Source organism: Manis javanica, chromosome 2 (assembly GCF_040802235.1).
Source record: "Manis javanica isolate MJ-LG chromosome 2, MJ_LKY, whole genome shotgun sequence".
Taxonomy (NCBI): Eukaryota; Metazoa; Chordata; class Mammalia; order Pholidota; family Manidae; genus Manis; species Manis javanica.
This window is the reverse complement of record NC_133157.1, coordinates 62,156,119-62,179,059: the sequence shown is the minus strand read 5'-3', so window position 1 is coordinate 62,179,059 and position 22,941 is coordinate 62,156,119. Positions and strand designations below refer to the sequence as shown.

The following is a 22,941-nucleotide window of genomic DNA, read 5'->3' as shown; positions in this document are numbered from 1 at the left end:
ATATATTTAGCAACCTTCCATATTTGCATTATTGTTTGCTCTTTTTTTAAGAGACCAAACTAAATATGAGATAGTTCATTCATTTCTGAATTGTGGCCTTCAGTATCTCTTGGGTTTTTTGTTGTTATTGTTTCTGGCAGAATTTTTTTAACTGTCTTGCCATTGGGAAGAGAAAGTTTTCTCTGCACACCAAACCATGTTTTTCCCAGAGAGAGAGAGAATAGAACTATCATCAAGGTTATTCTAGGATGTGATTGTTGCAATATGCCCATCATATGATCACTGTATAATCTTGTCCCGGGGGTTGGTGAATAGGCCCTTAACAATACGCCAGGCGGCCATGAGATGGCCAGAGCCCCTTCTCTCAAAACATTAACTCCCAAAGGGGCAAGCAGCAGCTGGAGGAGTGGTGTGGAGAGATGACTCACTCTCAGCATAACAATGATTAACTTCCTTAGCAATTTTTTTCCTGTACATCAGGTATGTACAGTTATATGTGAGGAGCAGAATCCTTGTCACTCTTAGAAAAATGGATAGGCCTTTTATAGTGTGAGGGGCGAATATAAAAGCTCTTGAGCATGCTGATCGCTGACAGGCACTACCTTTTCCTTGGGGTTGCCTCTCACGGCCTCTTTATTTCTCCCACTACCCTGTACTTCAGACTAAATGGTCATGGGACAACTCACACACGTTTAAGACTTAAAGTCATTTCTATGATGATCATTTGACTCAAAATGTGATTCTCATTTTGGAAATCAGGCAGGGGAGAGTCTGAAACTTCCAAATGACAGCTCGCTGAAAGTTGATTTAGTTGCTTCTTAATTTGCCCTGACTCCCATGTGCCAGTAGTCCAGTTAGAGAGCAGCACCATTTGATTCCATTTATAGAAGCATCTTTGATGGAAGACAGAGGTTTCTAGCAAAAGGAGATGCATGTCTTCTACCTCTACAGCTAATCTTGGCATTCTAGACAGCTTTTTCAAGTCCAGGCAACATTCAGTCATTTTCTTGGCCACTGAAGACCATTTGAAACTAGATCTGACAAGGTTGCAGTGCAAGTCTCTTAAATCAGAAATTTTAAAAATGGAAATTTTAAGGTGTCTCACAATGAAAGCCATACACTATAAGGTTGTTAACATACAAGCAATTCAAAGGTCATGAAAACAAGAAGAAAATATGCCAGAAGAAGAATTTGGCTCTGAGACTATCTGAAGATCCAACAGTAAGTGGATGATCAAATACATTATATTACAGTCATAGGACAGAAGATTATGTAGCCCTTAAAATTATCTGCATGGTGAATTTGCAAGAATAAGAAAAAAGTCTTTATAATGTAGTATTAAGAAGAAAGGATTAAAAACTAAAATTATCTCAGCTAGATTTACAAAAAATTCAAGATAAAATTTTGGAAGAATATCCCCCAGAATATTAACTATGGCTGACGAGATGAAGTGAACTCTGTTTTTATCCTTACCTTTTTCTCTTTTCTTTGCAGATTATTATAATGAACATATATTTTATAATCACAAATAAAACTATATTTCTACTTGACTTGGAGCTTTAAAACAGACAAGGTAGAAAAGGAAACCATCACAAGTTATATTTTCATTTTGTGGGGAAAGAGCTATCTCAGTTCTTCAAGATTATACTTTTCCTTGATACTGAATTCCAAAAGGAGTTTATTATAAAGGCTGTTGAGTGATGTAATGTACAAATCTGGATAAAGTTCTGAGAGCAGCCGAGAAGGGGAAGTCAGGCCCGTGACTCGTGACCACTCCCGAGAGGAGCCAAAGGCCCCCGGGGCAGCCAGAGGCATCGCTGGTCTCCCATCTCTAAGTTCTGTGTTTGGAGTTTTGAAGTGCTGCTTTGCCCGCTGCATCTTACCCAGGAAATGTGTGAGGCAGGCCTGGTGGATGCAGAGCATGGCTCTCAGCTCTTCGTTACCCAACTTGAAGATTAAGGGAACCACCACTCTCGGGAACGGATCTTTTAAAAAATTAATATAATCTGACTTCTCCCCACTTTCAGGTGTTGCTTCACTGGATTCCAACGTATCTGGAAAAATTGGTGTGCGTGCCGTCATATATTATTTCTGTACCACTTTCATTGCTGTAATTCTAGGTAAAATTTATTTCTGAGTCCTAATTTCTTTGTATAGTTGTGACCTTTTGTTTAAAAGTAGGTGATCTTTTTTAAATGCACTGTTCTTTGTTTTTTAATTCAGAAAGTTGTATTGTCAAACTCCCATAAAACTTTTGGACTTGAAGTCTGCACAGCCTCTTTTATATGAAGAAAATACAATACTGAGTGAATTTCAGCCATAGTACTACTTATTGATGTCTCTCATAAGAAACAGAAAGGGGGTGACAGACCTGAAAGGTCTGTGCCTCCTCAGGATCATTGGGTAAAAGGAAGTGAAGCCAAGAGCTTATATAATCTTTAAACTGGAAAATTAGTGTGTAATAGTGGAGTTGAGTATAATTATAAACTATTTCCAGAAAGACAGCATTTCAGAGCTTTTCAAATGTCACACAGTATGGAGAGCTAAGAGCTAGGAGAGTCTTATCAAGTATAAATTACACTTAAAAAAGAGAGAAAGTTCTAATAGGGGAATATAACTGTTCTTGTGCCCTTTTTTTGTGAAGAAAGTGTGGTCCATCCTCTGTGACCTAGTGTGACATTTTAAGAAGGATGCCCAGCATGGGTAGAGGGGATAAGAATGCCCTCAGATGTTGCAGCCAGCCTGGAGCCCTGCGGGTCCGCTCTAATGAACTGATAACAGGTAGTGAGCATGTAGTGAGGTTTTAGTGGTATTAGGCCAGGGGAGACCTAGGAGGGCCTGAACCTTGCCTGAAACCACAGCAGCATCTCCTGAGGTTCCTAAGGGAGGCCAACACAAAGAAACAAGCTGGGCGTACATCTTCTGCAAGCTCCGAGAGAACCCTCTCTTCTGTGCCTGAGGATTTCTCCAGCTAGCAAACTACCCATTCAGCACCTGAAGTCCCACCCCCTTGACCTGGCAGTTCCTCTTGGGAGGAATGAGAAAGGACACAAAGACTTTCTCTTCTTCGTTCCCCTCTAGTTAAACCACCTTGGTCTTTTCTACACCCTCCCACCTCTGCTTGGGCACCTCCAGAGACAGGAACCTATTACTTCCACAGGCCAAAAAATGGTGCTTTCAGATGCTCTCCATTTAGGCAGTTCTTACAGAGAGAACTCTCTCTCTCTCTCTGTAATTCCTTCTATTTGTCCTCATTCCACCCACTGAAAGTCACAGGGAACACTTTTCCTAACCTTAACCCTTCTGGGGGTTACACAACAACTTTCCACTTATTGGAAGGAACATAAAGCTTGTTCTGTATGACCCTCAGAAAAAGAAGTGGCATCTGTGGGTAAAAGTTAGAGAAAGATAACTGTGTAAGGGTCCTGAGTTGGAAAATTAATCACCCTTCCTCCAACCCCCTGCCTAGGCTGATATCATAAACTAAAGAAAAGAGAAAAGGGATATTCTCATCACAGGTATTTACAGAAGCAATTCTGGAATGCAGCCCCTTTCATTTAAAAAAAAAAAACATGGGAAGAGTTCCCTCTGCCTCATTTAAATGGAAAGATACTTAAGGCCACTGCTGAGGTCCCAGCTGAAGCTCAGCATTTTGGCTGGACCTCAGGGTCCCCATTGCCAAGTCCACCATGCCTGTTGGTTCTAAGAAGGAAGGACTAGGAGGGCCAGGTGCTCTGGAACATTCTTAATCTCTGTGGATGCCATCCTTGGCCACAGGTATCGTGCTGGTGGTGAGCATCAAGCCTGGTGTCACCCAGAAAGTGGATGAAATTAACAGGACAGGCAGCAGTCCTGAAGTCAGTACAGTGGATGCCATGTTAGACCTGCTCAGGTGAGTGTCTGGCCAGCAGGGGGTTTCATAGGCCTATAGTCTGTGTGGTCTCACAGGACCCCGTGCTTGGTTTCATGCTCTGCTATTGCCATTTGACATTTTTAATAATTTTTAAATTGTGTATTTCCATTTGCCCTGGGCCCTTCAAATTACATAGCCAGTCCTGCTTGCCAGCTCATGGTCCCAAGAGAGACTGGAAGGAGCAGGCACCCCTGTCAGAATTTGAGATGGACAGAGAGGCAGAAAGCACACTGTTGCATTAAGATGCTGGGCTGGGCTGGGCTGGGTGGTCAGTTCTGAAGAACACCTGAAGAAATATACTTTTTAATTGTACAGGAGAAACCCTCTATCTGAAGCAATCAGGGCTGGAAACTGGTATTAATAAAAACATAGGAACTAAAGCAGAAAATAAACAGTACAAATGTACAGTACATATTTTGTTCACACTTAATGGTTACAAGCATTTCCTGGCCAGTTTTTTTAGTGTGTCAGTTGATTATAATTTCACATCATTTCTGTTGCATATGATGTGCTTGTAAATGCATCATCTACAGCTTTAGTTTCATTGAAATGGAGAAACAAAAGCCTTAGAAGTGCAAAGAAAGCTGCATGTCAAATCCTTCCAGTTTTTCTTTCTATTTCAGTTGTCTCACCATACCTAATTTAACCACAACCATTTTAGTCACTGCCTTGGTTGAGTTTTCAGACATTCAGCTTGGCTTTATAGAAACCACTCCTTTCTTTTCATGTTCATATTTCATTGGTTTATGTAATTTTTAATTCAGTAATTACAGTGATATTTGCAACTGCCATAAAGAATTTGTGAACAAACACAGTGGACTCTTGTAAGCATACATTCTTATCAGTGAAAACAGAAATGTGCAGAATATTAAAGGAGTCTCTTGCCTGTGATTGTCCACCTGCCAGCACAATGTTTCCCTAAGGAAAGCAAATCCTGCAGTTACTCAGTGGTCAGCTAAGTGATGGTTGATTAGGAGAGCTTTCTATATTTGATTGAAGCTCAGCAGGGAGAAATAAATCTTAATGCCAGGAAGTCCTATGCAATGGCACAAGAGAAACCAGGGTACTAATTCTATAGTATACTCATTTCCACCAATGTATTGGGGGTATGATCAAAAAATTTAAAAAGCACTTTTGCCTTATCATAATACTGCTTTTCATGTCTCCAACAGGAATATGTTCCCTGAGAACCTTGTCCAAGCCTGTTTTCAGCAGGTAATAGTAACTTTTTGCCCTGAAGTTGCTCCTCTCTTCCCATTACCAATTAAGGCTTCATCTCCTCTTCCCGTTCCCCCTCCTCTTAGGAAATCACTCTCTCACCCACCTGGGTCGTTAGTGTTCCCGGTATTTGTTTTTTTCCTTAATCATTAACACACCCATTGCTGGCACTCTACAGGACCATGAAACAAAGCCGTAATTTTTTTCTCTAGGAAAGTTTAAGAATGTCTTCACTCCATTTCCTTCAAGCCTTTTTCTCTGGTTTATCTATTCATTTTAAGACAGCTGAGTCTATCACAAACTGCGAATTCATTTACATAAATTACATGAACAGAGACCTCTGTGTATACCAACAAAAATGGCAATTAAATAACTCCCTGCCAGCCTCCGAGAGGCATAGAACCATCTCTGTTTCAGGGGTGCCTTTGCAGCTCAGCCACAGTGGTCATTTGCCAGGTTCTTGGTGTTGGTGGAGGCTTGCACGAGCGACACTTATGCCCGGTATCGTGGAATACTAGCTCTTTCTTAAACCTCCCTGCCAAAGCTCCGCAGAACCCAACAGAGCTGAAGCAAGGGAATTCAACAGAGAGCCCTAAAGGAACTGTTGATTTGGGAACCATATAGTTCTTATGTTTATTAAAGTCATGGTAACTACACTCATCTAAGTGGTGAGGTATTTCTTCCAGATTAAAAATAATAAATGAATAAATAGAAACAAAAATGACTGCCAGGATCCTTGCAGAGTCTGTCTGTTGAGACACCTACCAATAAAACCTGTGCTTTCTTTCCCGTTATTGCTCTGTTATTTGTCCCTTACTATGAAAGTGAGAGGACACTTTGACATCATTGATGGTGGCTGAGAGAGTCATGGGTTGGGGTTTCTCAATCCCGGATTTGCTTCCAAAGGCTCATAGGAGTTACTGTCAAAGCCGGGAGCCAACAGAGGCGACAAAGGTAGAGCCCTTCAGGAGCACTCGTTTGGCCAAAGTAACATACTTCTGTGGTTTAGCCTCAGACACTTAAACACTGTTTCTTTATCCTTTTATTCCCTCCAATGTGCAGTATAAAACCACGCGTGAAGAAGTGAAGCCTTCCAGTGAGCCAGGGACGAGCGCGCTGGGAGAGTCTGTCACAGCCCCTACGACAACTGTCATTGCCACGGTACTGCCTTCCTCCTTGCTGCTCACACCCCTTCCCCAGCAGGCAGGGCTGAGTGGTGAGCAAGCAGGAGATGGAAATACACTGATCCTCATTATTCACACTATTCACATTCTGCATTTGTGAATTCACCTGCTTACTAAAACGTATTTGCAGCCTTCAGATCCCCACATTAACACAGAGGGCACTTTTGCAACAGTCACGGACATGCAAAGAACACTGAATACTGTCTTACAATGTGCACTTTCCCAGCCCAGGTTAAACAAGACCAAGCTCTGCCTTCTCATTTCACCTTTCAGACTGTCAACAAGTATCCTTTCTGTGGTGTGTTTATGCTGCATTTTTCACATATTTGTGCTTTTTCATGGTGATTTTCACTATTTAACATGTCCACCAACCATAGTGCTACAGTGCTGCCTAAGATTTCTAAGTGCAAGAAAGCTGTGACATGCCCTACAGAGAATAAATACATGTGTGTTAGACAAGCTTTATTCAGGCATGAGTTACAGTGGGTTGGCTCTGAGCTCAATGTTAATAACTCAACAGTATATATTAAATAAAGGTTTCTTTGAACAGAAACATACATAAAGCAAGGACATATATTGACTTTTTAATGAAAATATTGTGACTGTTGGTTCCCAGGAACCTTATCCTGTATTTCCCCTGGGAACAATGAGTCAATATTTGCTAATTCAGTGCTGGTGACCACTTTGTAGAATATAACTACCAAGAATAATGAGAAAATAATGAGAATAATGAGAACCACACAGAGAAAAAAAATGAGGCCTCTTGCCTCTGAATCTCTTCCTGCCTTAGAATTGAGTTGGGCACCTCTGGGAACTGCTGTAGATTTGCCAGGCTACATAAAAACGAATGCAGGCCCAGAGTTCCTTCTCAGAAACTATCTGCCCAGATCTGACTCAGAGTCCAGAGTTTTTCACATTGGATGGACCATGCAATGTATAATGTATGTACTGTACATCAAGCCGCATCTTTTTTTATTATTACTAAGGTATCATTGATATACAATCTTACAAAGATTTCACATGAGCAACACTGTGGTTACTACATTCACCCACATTATCAAGACTCCCACAAACACCATTGCAGTCACTGTCCATCAGCATAGTAAGATCGTTATGCAACATCTTTAAGTGGGATTGGCAGTAATGTTCTAGAATCAAGCACATTGGTATTTCTGCACAGACTCATGAATATTCTGCCAAGTAAGAGAACTACAGTGTAGAAAGCCTCATCACAGTTCATGACTGGTTTTGCCACTACACACTTACCAGTAAAACCAGTGGCTTTGGGAGCTTTGGGGATTTCAGCATTAGAGCTTAGAGTTTTTAATCTGAGAGAGTGGACCCAAAGGAGTCCATCTATAGTCCTGTAGTAGATTTCTCCTGGATGTTCTCTGCCTGGATGTTTCTTAACTCTGAAGGAGTTAAGAAAAAATAAGTAGTCACTGGAATTAAATAAACGATTGGTTTCCTGCTTCCTACTGCAGAAAGCCTTAACTCCTCTGACTGGCTCAGTGCCGCCATGACCTGGCTCCCTCTAGTTTTCCAGCTTCCTTCCCAGGGGACCTCTCTATTCTGTCCAGATCCACCTCTCAATTACTCCTTATTCCTGCCTTTCCATGTAGCTCCTCAAAGATTTTCTGAGTGCCCTCCATGAACCAGGCCCTGCTGGGCATTGGGATTACAACAGTGGAAAGACAGGCATGGAATCTGCCTTCATGTGAAGAGTGATGAATTTTACAATGGGGAGAAACAAGGTTCTCTGGGGCATTCAACAAGGAGGTTTAAATTAGTCTGTGGGCCATAAAGGATGAGTAGGAATTAGCCAAGCAGGGTACAGAGGCCCAGCGCATGATGACTTTTACCTTCGCTTACCTTTTTTCTGGAGTACGCTTTCATCTCCTGGCTTCCTGCTGCTCAGGCCTAGCTGTCCCTGACCCCATAGCCCTCATCCATGCCCCCAATCTCCATGATGCCTGTAACTCATAGCTTGGCTGTGCAGTTAATTACACACCATCTTGCTACACTGGTTTGTTTTTCTCACAATCTTATCAACTCTGCTGCATTTTAAGACCTTATGCTGTAGCCAATGCAGTTAGCACACTCTAAATACATGTATGATCATATCAGATCATAAGTAAAAAATGACTGGTACCCCAGTGGCTCATCAACAAAATATAAACCTGACTTGAACCAACTCAGATTCCATCCTCTCCCTATGAAATCTCTCAGTAAATCTCATGCTGCACCACTCAGATGAAGTTCTCTCTCAGTATATCTCAAGCTATTCTTATCCAGGATAAAGCAAAGAAATGGTTCATAGAAGTAGGTAACTAGTTAATCTTCATATCTCTAAAATCCTGTTGGTCATGCAAGATTAGAGGCAGTGAAGAATGTCCCTGTGCTTCATTATCAGAATAAAACAGATAGTAAAATGTCCTAAAAATGTTCACAGAGGCAAATATTTTGTGCTTCCTACATTATTTATTCCTTTTTTTTTTTTTTAGAAAACTCCAAATGGAGCTAGTGGTTAAAATAACCCTAAAAAGTGCCTTGATTCTAAAGTTCTTACTAAAAATATAAAACATCCCAGAATAAGAAATCTTCAAAACAAATTTAAATATGAATTTGTTGAGAAAGAAAAATACTTTAAACTCCAGTGGCAGAAAGTTGGGGCACACATAGGTTTGGTTTTCGTTTTTTAACTGTATTTCCCAAAGTATTAGTGACTCCGACTGGGACATCAATAGTTTATTATGTTTGGCTATTTATTGTATGTTCTCATTTCACGGCCTGTGCATTCTACGAAGATTATAGTCATGCATCAATATATTTTCTTGGTTTTCATCCACAGAACAAAACAAAGGAATACAAAGTTGTAGGCACATATTCAGAAGGCATAAACGTCCTGGGCTTGATTGTCTTTTGCCTCGTCTTTGGACTTGTCATTGGAAAAATGGGAGAAAAGGGTCAGATTCTGGTGGATTTCTTCAGCGCTCTAAGTGATGCAACCATGAAAATCGTTCAGATCATTATGTGGTGAGCAAATACCTGTTAATGCCCTTTCGCTTTCCCTGACAACATCACCTCAAAATTAGAACAAAGAGGCTGTTATTCTCAACTGACCTCATGCTAAATTCTCAACTGACCTCACGTGAACATTAAATATCAAGACACTAGAGTATTAATTCCACATGGTACTTAGGAGTTAATTCACTAACGAAAGTTAGCCATCGTCTGGCTTTGAGGCGGTTCAACGTTATTTACCCCACAGTGTAGACACTGAGAGTGACATAAAGGTTCAGTTATTTTAGTCACTTAATCCTGCAGAACCTCAGAAAAGGACGATTAAAGCCTACCTATAGAGTCGGAAGAAGCACATTAAGTGAAATGATGCATGTAAAATATTTAACCCAACATGGAGCATGTAATGAGAGCTCCACAAACAGCTATTATGACCATTTCCACTACAAAGTCTACTACTCTGTTGCTGCTACAACTATCTGGGAAACAGTGAGCCCAGTGGCCATACTTGGGGTATCAAGCTAACGTGAGATCTGCAGATGTGACAATCAGCAGGATGTATGTGTGCTGGGATCAAGGCTGGGACATGCACCAGTTCAACCACACACTCTTGACAAGTTTGCCCCACTGGTAGCTTAAGAGGGTAGAATTTAGGTACACAAAGGTGATGAAACCTGGAGTGACTTTGATCCACCAGGGCCTGAAACTGAGACTTTAGCTCCACTGTATACTCCATGCCCCTCCCAGCTGGGTGCACATGCTGAACCAAAGTGCTCACCCTGGCTGATTTCCTCCTCAGCAATCCCACCGAGGAAGCACCTGGTGACAGAAGTGTGTCTTTGCTGTGCTTACTTTCCAGTTACATGCCACTTGGTATTTTGTTCCTGATTGCTGGGAAGATCATAGAAGTTGAAGACTGGGAAATATTCCGCAAGCTGGGCCTTTACGTGGTCACCGTTCTGAGTGGGTAAGTCAGACCCAAGAGAGGGACACAGAAATCTCATTTGAGCTGATCAATAGATTTCTGATGAGAGGTTGCATTTCACTTAATATCAGCTTCTCTCCCACATGCAGGGAAAGATAGGGTTCAGAGATAAGACAGCAGAGGAGAGGAGGGCTCACCTTTAACAGCTGTACTAGAGATGGACCACACTGTGCTAATTGCCACATCTTGGCAGAACAGCCAAGACCATGCCTGATTGCTGCCTTTATTAGTTGAGAAGTCATTTTTTAAAACAAGAGCAAAACCCACTAGTAGTCTCTCATGGCTCTTCCTGGCCTTCACTTCTCAAAGGATGTAAAGTAGCCAAGCAAGCAAGAATAACCTCCATGTACCCCAAGCCTGAAAGGAATTAGGCAAGACCCAAATGCACTCAGACTCTAGCAGATGGGAGCAGCACGGCTGGTTGGTTTCAACCCTTGGTGGGGCTGTAACCACCTAGCCCTGCATCATCAGAGTGTCAGGGAGGGTGCTGGAAAAATCTTCAGGCCGGTAGGAATCGTGTAAAGCAGGAAGGCAGCAGGAGGAAAGTCATTTGCCTATTTATTTCAGCCCAGGTGTTGGTTCCCTAAGGGGAGACACATTATAAATAGTGACTCTGGATATCTAGGTGGGGGCAGATTGTTATAGGTGCCAAGAAATTTAGATGAAGGGAATGAGTAAACATTATCAGTTTGACTTCCACAGGTCAATTTGCCCCCAAACATCCAACCTAAGCAATCAGCTTACCAAAAGTACAGCCCTGCTGGCCAGTGGAGAAGCAGCCTGGCTTCTACAGTGTGAGGGCCAGAGTCAGATCCCAAGTCCCAGGGTAAGGGAGACAGGGCCATCTGCCTTACTAGACACACTACAGGTGGTGATTTAGCCAAAGTTTATCAAGCACTTGCAGCCATTTCATTATGGAGTTTGGCTGATTTCTCTTTTCTCACCTAATTTAGGTTTCTGACTGAAAACTAAAGTCAGTTTCTTACAGAAGCTATCATAGAAGTCACAGGCCCCCTGTCCTAAGACCCTCTTTCAAGAGGATCTGTATTGTCAATGACCATTTCCTATTATTTCACCTTCACATAATTGATCTGTAAACTCTAACATGCCACTTACATGGCATCTGCTGAATCGGTCTTATTTCTTAAGCCACCTGTTTTGTACAAACTGTGTATTTCCATATGAAACAAGGAATCATTTTGATAGGCAGGAGTAACAGAGGGTTAGTCCTAAAGTATGACTGACTGTGGAAGAGCAGAGACATCTTCCATTTTTACTGTGACCTGACTCTCTTCTTAGACAGTGGACACAGTCCGGCACGGTCCAGGGAACAGAGGGGCTGAGTGCTGGAATAAGGGCTATAATAAAGGTTTGTATGGCTCCACAGAGTTACCAAGGAGGAAAGAGCTCAACCTGGGAATGTAACAGAAGGCTTCCTAGAAGAGGGGAAAGTTTTGCTGAGTCTTAGAGAAAGTAAGAACTTAGCAGCAGAAGGAAATGAAATTATTTTAGGACACGTCACAGTAATGGCATATACAGGGCTTGGCCCCATGTTCTGTGAGCTCTGAAATGTGGATTCAGCTACTAGCTTTGCCACTATCTTTGACATTTCACTTGGTGAATGAGTCTCGTTATCTTCGTACATGGAATGGAGACATGTATTCCTGCCCTATTTTTCATTTTCTTTATTGGGTTATCATGAAAGGTGCATGATATATCATGAATAAAAAAACAATTTGAAAAAGGGATTAATATGAAGAAGTGGTATCATGTATGAACCTGTTTCTCCCTCTTGTTTACAGGCTTGCAATCCACTCCATTGTAATCCTCCCACTGATATATTTTATAGTCGTACGGAAGAACCCTTTCCAATTTGCCATGGGAATGGCCCAGGCTCTCCTGACAGCTGTCATGATCTCTTCCAGGTAAATAGAACAAGGGTGTCTGGAAGAAGTCTCTAGTCACACTTTATCAATCTCGCCTCACTTGATGAAGCACTGGCTGCAGCTTTTGGTTTTTGAGGCTGCCTTTAAATTTGAGAAAATTCCATATTCTCTGCCCTTGTCCTTGAACATACTTCTTGACTGTACTGGGGATTTTCCTGCCCTCTTGGCATTGAAGGGGGTCTGGTGTAACTTGGGACAGTGGCAAGCACAGCCTTGACTGGTTCCTGGACCTGTCAAAGTGCCAGCATGCTTTGGGCTCTTGGTTTAGATTTTGGAACAGAGCTGTCTCTTCAGGCAGGGACGGGGCACGAGCATACCTGGGCCATAAACTCCATTCTCTTTAATCACACAGTTCTGCAACCCTGCCTGTCACTTTCCGCTGTGTTGAAGAAAAGAACCAGGTGGACAAGAGGATCACCAGATTTATGTTGCCTGTTGGTGCTACAATCAATATGGATGGGACTGCACTCTATGAAGCAGTGGCAGCTGTGTTTATCGCACAGTTGAATGACTTGGACTTGGACATTGGGAAGGTCATAACGATCAGGTGGGCATGAGGTCACATTCATTTTCATCTGGTACTGAAATTATCTCAAGTAAAAATTGTCTGTAAAGGGATATAAAGAATGGTTCCCTAGTGGATTGATTTTATTGGTTCACAAAGTCCCTTCCCAAGATTAAAGTCTTAGAAGAGTAAGAATGTAGTAGCAAAAGAAGAAGTGAAGAGTATTTTGGATAAAAGGAATGACATGTACAGGGGCTTATGATGTAACCATGGGCTGGTTACAGAGTACAGATCATTTGATATGGCTGACATGAAGAGTGCAATGTGGAGAACACAGAGAAATGAGGAAGCAGGGATCATATCATGAAATGCTTTGTATGGGGAGCTCAGGGAAAGGTCTCAGACAATCTTTGGCACTGTTCAATATGGTAGCTACTCATCCTAAAAGCAGGTTCGTTCCATCACTGTAGAACGTTCTACTGAACAGCACTGATTTGAAGTGATGGATTGGGAGTAGAATTATCTGGAGACTTTGGCTCAGTTTAGAGTGAAAGTTTAAGAATAAACTGGGTCCCGAGGCCTGCATAGGAATGAATCTGAACCTTTCAGACTTAATTTACTCTTGTGACCCCAGCCTTGGCATAGGCATAAATTCCAGGCATAAAGTGAGTTCTAGCAATATTCTAATACAGTATGTCTTTAAATCTTCCCCAACCCAAAATCATTCTTTCAGTTTGCTTGAAATTAACTGAAGACAAGTGCAAACTAGACCATTTGGCACATCAGCTGGGAAATTGTAACAATGCTACATCATCTATAGAAAGCATTAGTGGCTGAAGTAGCCTGTGCCAGGGGAGCGTGAGTAAAGCCTGTAGTTTGAACAGCAGCTGGTACATTAAAACCAAAGCCTTAAATCACACCTCAGGAAGTTCCGCGACCAGCTGGGGCTCCAGCAGTCGTTACTGTCATCCTCCCAAGTGTCTTTGTGGAGCCCAGTTGGCACTGACCACTTTCCCAGGAGTGGTTTAGGAGCTGCCAGTTGTTCAGGGTATTTGCCATTTTTGACGAATTCCCCTCCTCTGCCTTAGTCATAAGTTTCCTACATCTTCCTAACCTTTTCTTTTTTTCAAACCTGACTATTCAAGGAACAAACTTTGGGCCTAGAGGCTAAATAACCAATTCACATAAAACCCTCTCTCCCTGCTCTGGCATATTCTTAAATCAGACCTGCTGGCCCACAGCCAATAACAACAGTGTGGTCCAGAGTAATCACTGACTTAAAATTAAAAATCCTCTGTGGCTCTTCTTGGAAAAGAAGGAAATCATACATGTTGTGGTTAACTTTATGAGTTCACAGTTGTGGCTCCCACGGTTAATGGCTAAAGAGATTTTGGGGCTCATGGTTTATCTCTTCCTGTGGTCCTTTGGACTGGACATTAAAGAAACATAGGCTCCATTTGCCCAAAACACAACTTTTGTGGTTTTATCATAACAGTCACTTATCAGAGGTTACAACTGGTGGAAAACAGGATAAATTTTCTTATAATGAAAGATAATTATAGGATTTGGGGCCTAGAAAGAGCTTACAGGGAAAAAAAAATAGCAGTATCAGTAATAGTAGTTGTTTCTGTACTAATAGAGGTAACCACTGGCAGCGTTGATGGTAGAACTAGTTTTCTCAGCATCTGCTATATCTAGGTGCAGTTCTGGATGGCTTACATACATTTTCTCAGCCAGTCTGCTCAGCAGCCCTGCAAAGTACATGTATCCCCACATGCAGGCGAGAGACGGAGATTCAGAGAACTAATTTGCCCAAGGACATGCAGTTGGTAAAACGTCAGAGCTGGTTCTTTTGGACCCTAACACCTGTGCTTGCTGTAGTTGACAGGCCTGTTGGCAGCCTGTCAGAACACTGGATCTCAATGCTAGGAAAGAACTTTCTACCAGTGAGTACTATTTTCTTCTGTCAAAATCTTCTCAACTCCAAATAAAATGTTTTCAAGCAGAAGGAATAGGTTTTTATGTTTTCCTCCTTCTAAAGATACACAGTTCCAAGTTTCAGACCAAAGCCAGGCAAATGGCTGAAGTTTAGTAAGCAAGGTCAAGGCCCAAGGTCAGAGTTTTCTTTGACAAAATAGTTCCTCGGTTTCAAGCACAGCCTTAGGCTCTCGAGACGTGGTTCATCATGATGTGCTGGGGCTGCCAAGGGGAGTCAGTGGGTGTGAGCACACAGCACTTCTGACCAAGAAAGCCCACCAATGCATTCAGTTCAGATTTCATCCAGCACTGAAATAAACTTAGCTTTTCCAAAGAGTGCCTAAATCAGAACAGATCTAAAGATTACTACAGGCCTGAAACTTTTAGAGGAATTGGGACAGCCCCAGAAGTCTCGCTCTCACTGTAAACTGGTGGCCACAGCCACTGAAAGAAAACACACATGGCAAAGAACTCTGGCCGAGGTTTGACTGTACCCTCAGACACTGCCCACACCACGTCACCAGGCAGATGAATGAGCAGTAGCATCAGCTGTGTAAGAACTCTGAGGCACTTTGAGCCCACAAGAATATTTGTGGAAAGACTCAGGGATTCTTCTGGTTTGATCAGACAGTGTCTACATCTTCACCTTTCAACCCAGTGGCATCCTTGACCCAAGGATGAGAACATGTGTCCAAAAAGCATAGTGGGTGTCCCCTAAAGCTCACCCAAATCCAGGGACTTTTCAGGGTATAGTGAGCTCTTGTTTCCCTGAAAATGACCAGATTTGATTAAGGAAGACGTGGCTGATAAAAAAACGTACGTTCTAAAGACAAAAATCCCTAGTGCCCCATTTTCTCTGCCCAGGAGGGATCTTTTCCAATACACAGTAATGTTCCTTTGGCTGCCTGTCTGGATTCCAGGTCCCACGGTCCCACTTCCTTTTGCTTGGAGTGTATGCACTGGCAAGGAGGAGCACACAGGAATAAATGCTTATACCTTAGACACGAGTCACAGCTACTTCTCAATTCAGTGCCATGAAGGGCAGCTCCCAGAGAGGTCAAGAGACTAGTGATGTCAAGAAAAGGCATAAAACCCGCTTGCCCATTGCCTCATTCTTGTGCCTTAACCAGAAATGCCCTTGCCTGCCTACACCTGCCACTATCCCACCAGCCTTCAAGGCAATGTAGGTTCCTGCCATATACTAGATGTCAGTAATATCCCTGGCGCATGTTAGATGCACTTGCATGGAAGGAGGGAGGAAAAAAGGAAGTGAAGTGTTACTTGGCGCTTATTCAGGATGGATGCATGCATAAATAGGGAGATAAAGCCTTCTGCAAACAGGGCTGGTGGTAAATTCTTGCCTTCCTCTTGGACATGTCTCTTGCTGATTGCTTGTATGCCAATCAGGCAGCTCTCCCCCACTTCTTCACATCAGAAGTTCTTGTGGTATCTCGTCCTGGCAGGAGATCACACTCCCCTCAGTCTCCTGCAGCTCTCTAGTGAGGTAGCATTAGATGGTCCCAGCAGAGAACAGATGCTGACTGGCCGCTCTGGGGACACAGCAGTAATGACCATCGGGACTGACCGTTTCAGGCCAGGGGCCTTGAAAGGAGAAATGTGTGCTAACTGCTCTCCTGTTTTGGCTACAGTATGACGGCCACAGCTGCCAGCATCGGAGCTGCCGGCGTTCCCCAAGCTGGCCTGGTGACCATGGTGGTCGTGCTGAGTGCCGTGGGCCTGCCTGCTGAGGATGTCACCCTGATCATTGCTGTCGACTGGCTTCTGTGAGTTGGAATAAATGTACCACCTCAGCCGGATGGGAAGGCAGGCTTCCAAGCCACATGGAATCTGCAGTCTGTCATCATTCTCTGCTTGGATTGCCTAATGAGCCATCTGTTGCTTCTCTGATTTCCCTCTGACCAGGCCATCTGATAATGTGCTTAAAAATTAACTCCTCATAACTGTGAGCAGTGATTTTTAAAAGCCTGTGATCTGCCTTAGCTCATTATACGTGCTAATGCTCAAGGTTAGGAGCTGGGTGTGGGATAAGATAAATGTAAAATAATGAGGTGAAGAAGCTAGGCAAGGCTGCAGACATTCCAAACCCAAAGGCCACCCTAGCCTATCCCAGCCCTGTATCAGCATCGTAGGTCCGGAACTACCTGGTCCAAAGTTCATCCATCTTCCCAAGATATTTAGCTCAGTCAGGGGTAGTGGCACAGGCCAAAGCTTTGGGGTAACACTAATTGGTTTTGAATCCCGTTCAGTGTCTTACTGGCTATTTGACTTTGAGCAAGTTCCTTAACCTCTGTGAGGCTCAGCTGTACTATTTGTGAGATGGAAAAGGTTCAGCATACTCCACTGTAGTTCACTGGTCTAGAACAGTGGGCAGTATGTGCTCAAAAAAGGGAATTTTAGTGTTAGGATTAGAATGAGTTGGACCTTTCAGGCCTCAACTAATAGTACATGTGCTCTCTCTCACTTGCTCTCTCTGTCTCACACACACACAGAGCAAGGGAACACAGTTGCACATCTGGGTAAGAACTTGTCTTTTGCAACCCCCAGGATTAAAGTTAGAATGAGCCTGGGTCCCAGCTTTATCCATGATTCCCACTTTGTGCCTTGGTCCTCTGGCATTTAGGTCTGGCTCTATCCCTGCCACCAGGGATATGTGTAGCTCCATACTGAGCCTTCAGTTGGAAGCAGCCCAGGTCTACTGGAGAGTACAGTCCTATGTAGTTTGCAGGTAGCAGCTGAGATGGTAAAAAGGAAAGCAGAAACAGTCCATGTGGGTTTGAAGATGCACTCACATCCCAAAAGGCAGAGGCTGGGCCATGTGGGGCCCCCTCAGCAACTCGTTGTCTCTATAGAGCCCTACAAAGGTGGCAGTTTTCTTGCCAAGACACCCTTCCATTGAAACAGGTGCTTGCATTTTACTTTCTCGTGGTGATGGCAGATTTGTACTTCTCTTCATTTCCTGGTTCCTGAAACCAATGACATTCACTTCCAAGAAACCCAGACAAGTTAAAGGTCCAGTCTGATCCATGGAGTAAAAAGACAATAGCTGGTTCATACCAGGGTCTAGGCCAATCCATGGCCTTGTTCTAAATAACAGAAGGACCTCCAGAATGGACCTGTGTGAGTATTGTTGGCCTTTTCTGTGCTGCAGATGTGGTTTTCATAGGAACATTGAGGTACACAGTGCCTACGAACAGTGCTCCACTATCCCCTCAGTATGCCTTCTCCATTGGCAAACCTTCCTGCTGCCAGCCTCTTCTCCAGGCTGGCAGGGGGGCCACAAGCAGAAAGCCATGCCCAGATGGATCTGTTTCCTGACCCTGTGCACAGCAGCATCAGTGCTGCCTCCCTCACAGTGGGACCTCATATGGTAAAGAAAGGAGTACACCACAGACACACACACTTTCCCACTTGGCACATATACCACCCACAGGGTTTTATCCCCTTAGCCAAATGAAACCATGGAAATGCCCAAAAGACAGAGGTCAGGGGTGAAAGACTTACTGACTTCTGATCCTCCCTCAGGTCTCTCAGAATATCCGTAAAGGCTATTCACATTTCTTTGTGAGGGAACCTAGGGTGATTGGTGCTGGGGAGTCACTGTGACTTACTGGGAGTGCAGACCCAGAGAGAAACTATTCATTCTGTGCCCTTGTGAACCACCTTCCGCCCCAAGGCTGAGAAGAGAGGAGCCTCTGGTCAGCCAGCCATGAAAATAGTGCTTTCTGCACTTGGTAATTCCTAACCGAACACTTCCATCCTTTCCCCTCTCCACTGGCAAAGGAAAGTGAAATCTGGGTGTCCTGTCTGACTCTCCCTCTGTCTTCCCCAGGGACCGGTTTAGGACCATGGTAAACGTCCTCGGTGATGCATTCGGGACAGGCATCGTGGAGAAACTCTCTAAGACAGAGCTGGAGCAGATGGATATTTCGTCTGAAGTCAACATTGTGAACCCCTTTGCCCTGGAATCCACAATACTTGACAACGAAGACGCAGACACCAAGAAGTCCTATGTCAACGGAGGCTTTGCGGTAGACAAGTCCGACACCATCTCATTCACCCAGACCTCACAGTTCTAGAGCCCCTGGCTTCGTATGACTGGGAACAGTGAAGGACACCTCCATGAGAGTCATCTCTTAGCAGAGTCAGTCATTAAATAAGGAAGAGAGAAACACTAATGGCCAGTTGTACATTTGATTTGATATACAGACCTCCAGATTATTTTCTATATTTGGATTCACAGCTTTTGCTCTCTGGGTTCTGGGATTCGGGGGTGGGATAAGAAGAAGGAAATTGATGAAAAGGAAAATGGTATTATCTGGAATTTTAAAACTGAATGAAAGATAAAAGTTTGGAAGTGTATAAAGTAGTAACTGTTGAAATTAGGTAATGGATGTGGAAGAGAAATTGCCTTCTTATGCACAGACCAGCATTTTGGTGTTTTAAAAAATACTTACATTGATTACAAATTTTTACTCAGACTTCCTATTGGCATGAATTTCCTTTGATCTCTCACATTTTCATAGATTATAATACATCCAAACAACCTCCCCTACCTCCCACTAATGTGCCAAGTTGTCTATTTTGAACTCATCTCCAGCCAATTTCAAAGAAACTGCTTTAAAAAAAATGACCAGCACAGTTCTGCAATAAGTATTAAGATGGGTATTGGGTTTTGGGGGAAGGGAGGAGTGTTCTTTTTTCAATGTACTGTATTGGGACGCTGGTAACCATTACCCCAGTGTTCAGTATAGAGCTAGATATATACATATATATATATACACATACATACATATGTGTGTATATATGTGTGTGTATATATATATATATGTGTATATGTATATATTTATTTTTTTTCATATAATTTCCAGAGATCAGAATTGAACTGTCAATGTGAAATAGAGAGTTCTCCTTGTACTTGAATAATAACTACAATTTCAGTCCAGATCATTTTGGGGCTTATCAGAACTCCCTTTCAAAAGCATCGAAATGAGAAATCATACTGTTTGATCATTTCATGTCTGTGTATCAGCCCCAAAGCAGAGATGTATTATGATGATACTCCAAGGTGGCGTAGTGATTCATTTATAACTTCCATATTCTACTGCTGGGAGAGAATCCATATTAGCTCTATGTAAAATTATATACAAAGGTGTCACTCACATAGGCTGGATTTTATCCAACTGGAAGCCTTCATTCTTCCAAGATCAATTAAACTCTCCTAAAAGTGATGGTATTTTGCCTTTTGTACCCATCAGAACCCAATCAACAGTGGCAAGCTACAGGCTAAGCTGTATTTTAATATGGGTTTGATGGTTTGAACAAGCCACATTGGCCAGAAAAGCACTGTCCCTACCCTGGATTCCTGCAGAGTAAATCCCATAATATGAGACACTGGTATCAGTGGTTGAGGGAATTCTTCCTTTGTATGAAACATGTATCCTCCAGGGAGAAGTGTTCTAACTAATAGTCTAGTAATCTTGGTCCTGCTCATTAAAATCCATCACCTGTCATTCTCCTGCTAATTTATGATGATAGCTTATTAAAGTCTGTGCTCCAGCTCTCACCTTGTAAATAATGTTTAACATAAACTTGTATTTACACTGAGATCCAAAATAGTTGTTTCTGCAGTAGTGAGTAGCCAGTTCAAGCCTGTGCTTTTATATTGAAGAAACCAGAAAATGTGCCAAAGATCATGGAAAGGTAAATAAATGCTCAGTATTGACCACCTCCACCTGAGATGTATGAGAATGATACTGAATTGTCATGTAAACACCATAAATATGGAGCAGTGAGTCAGTGTGTTTTACAATGCAAATATTGGTGGTGTTTAGAGGAAGTAAACCTGAATAAAAATGCAGTTCAATCAATAATTTATCTTAGGCTGAATGGCAGAGCTGTTCGTGAACTGCAGGTTATCCTTATTTTGGAGTGAGTTTGTAACCAGCCTCTTAACAGACTGTGCTGTTACCTCATAAAAAAGAACAATGTTCCATTTCAGTCTCAATAAACATTTCCGTCATTCTTTCTTCCCTACCTTTTTCTTCCTTTATCTGTTCTTTTACCTCACTCACTCGGGTGGGTGTGGTAAGGTGGAGACATGGTCAGTTAATTCAGATTGTACATGGATTATCGTTTTCAAAACTGTTTATCCCCAAGAATGAAAAAACCTGGCTTGAGAAAAAACCTGATTCTTAATGCTAAGTAGTGGGGATTACAAGGCTGAAATGATGCACCATAAATTATAAACAGCTCGTCCTATTTCGTGACTGAGGTGAAAGGAAGGCAGAATTGGTTAGAAGTTATTGTATTGGAGAGTCTTACCTCAGTGTGATGGGGACTTGGTTTCACTGAAGAACCATGCCTGCCCTCTGAAATGTGACTACTAACTACAGACAGCTGTCTTCAGAGAGCTCTTTAAACGACTGCCTGGTCCTGCTTGGCACCTGAGTCACAACAGGGTTGTGGCCTCACTAGGCTGTGACAGACAACAAAGGAATGGACAGCTCCGTGTGCCCCACTGAGAGGATAGTAGCTCATAAAAATTCTTATCAATACCTGGCCAAACTAATCCAGGATAGCTTCCTCTTTCCAATACCACAACTCCTTAGAAAGAGATTTGTTTGTGAGAGTTAGTACACCTGAGTAGGGGGCCCATATGATTTTGATCTTGCCCAAAGAATACTCATGCACAGAGGAATGGTGTTATCAGCTCTAGCAAACAAACTTTATTTTTCATCACATCTTCACAAGCCCTCTGGTTACCAAGCCCTTTATTAAAAACACACCCCAATGTTAAACTAGCATGAGAAAACTGTTTGGCTTATAATCAGGCAATGGACCAGTGCTGGGTTTACAGGTTTTCTTTAAAGATTTTAAGAATCTTTCCTCCTGGAACAGAAAGAGGAAGTGGTCATGTGGAGCCTTGGCAGAATGCTAGAAGGTTCTGTGCAATAAGATTGATACTCTGTATTCTCTGCCTAGCAAGATAGCACAGAGTCCAGTAAGTGGGCACACAGCTCTGATCTCATAAGCTTTGTGGCTCTTGCCAATAATCTAAGCCTTAGTTTTCTCTTCTATGAAATAGACATAACAAATCTTGCCTCATTAGGCTCTTTTAAATATTAAATGAAAAAATACATGTGATGGATTTAACAAAGACCCTGTCCTATAATATGTTTAATAAATAAACCCTATCTCCTCATCCCCCACTTACATGGGTAATCTGCAGAGATGCAACTGCAGTTGCTACTCAGGCATTCTCAGCACCTTGTCACTGGCATGATTAAAGACTTGGTATTTGTAGCTCTTAGTATTTGGCATCAGCTGAGTTATTAAAGCAAACAGGACATTTAATCTAATGAGCCATAAGGAACAAGTCCCACTCTAAAGAGGAAATGCCTTTCTGAAAATGAGACACTTTCATTTAAGTAGTCTTAAGACTTGGACTACTTTCACCTGTGAAGTATCTCATGTGAGGACTAAACAAAAACAAGTGTCCACAATCCTTGTTCTGTGGTCTGAGACAGAGAGGGGCTGGAGATGCTTAGGCTGCAGGTGAAGCTGAGATACACATTCATGTAGCACCCCTTCACATGTCCTGAAATTAGAGAACGACATGGAGTTCACTTTTGCCATCTTGGCGTGGAAATCTCATTGTTCCCACCTGCTGGAAGGAGACTTTGTTCTGACCTTACTTGGGGCTTTTTAATACCCCATGCCAGGCAGTGCCTTCCTCCCCTGCAATCTTTGACTTTTTAACTGCAAGCCATATAATATAAACAACCAGAGGTACCAGGCCTTGTTATATTAGCTTTGGGAACAATATATTGATCCATATTCACTGCTTCAGGTGACTGTACCTAAGTGTATGAAATTATTAACCATGGATGGAGATGATTGGGGACATTTCTCAGTGGCCTAGATTAAACAATGCCCAACTCCTAAGCAAGCAAAAAGATCTAGCCACGCAATTGATGTCCCAGTTCTCTCACTAGGGAAAACCAGTACCATCAGTGATTTGGAGGTTTCATCTACAAATCTCCATCTGTCTACCAATTTTAAGACATCACAAAGTTCAGAATAGTTAAAAGTAAACCCCCAAAGCCAAGATAAAAATCAATATCACTTTTGTTATCCTGGTTGGAGAAGAGGAGAGAGGAAAGCAGTGACCC

General features: G+C 42.6%; 1 protein-coding gene across 1 annotated transcript in view; it reads left to right on the top strand.

The window, feature by feature from the left end:
- Positions 1-20,820, top strand: part of SLC1A1 (solute carrier family 1 member 1) — a 66,646-nt gene extending 45,826 nt beyond the window's left edge. Inside the window, exons 3-12 of the mRNA XM_017651322.3 lie at positions 2,028-2,120; positions 3,778-3,892; positions 5,086-5,128; positions 6,194-6,292; positions 9,167-9,351; positions 10,196-10,303; positions 12,124-12,246; positions 12,620-12,814; positions 16,399-16,533; positions 18,600-20,820. Of these exons, the coding sequence (XP_017506811.1) occupies positions 2,028-2,120; positions 3,778-3,892; positions 5,086-5,128; positions 6,194-6,292; positions 9,167-9,351; positions 10,196-10,303; positions 12,124-12,246; positions 12,620-12,814; positions 16,399-16,533; positions 18,600-18,846 (1,343 nt within the window). The 3' untranslated portion in view covers positions 18,847-20,820. The remainder of the gene's footprint in view (positions 1-2,027; positions 2,121-3,777; positions 3,893-5,085; positions 5,129-6,193; positions 6,293-9,166; positions 9,352-10,195; positions 10,304-12,123; positions 12,247-12,619; positions 12,815-16,398; positions 16,534-18,599) is intronic.
- The last annotated feature ends 2,121 nt before the right edge of the window (positions 20,821-22,941 follow it).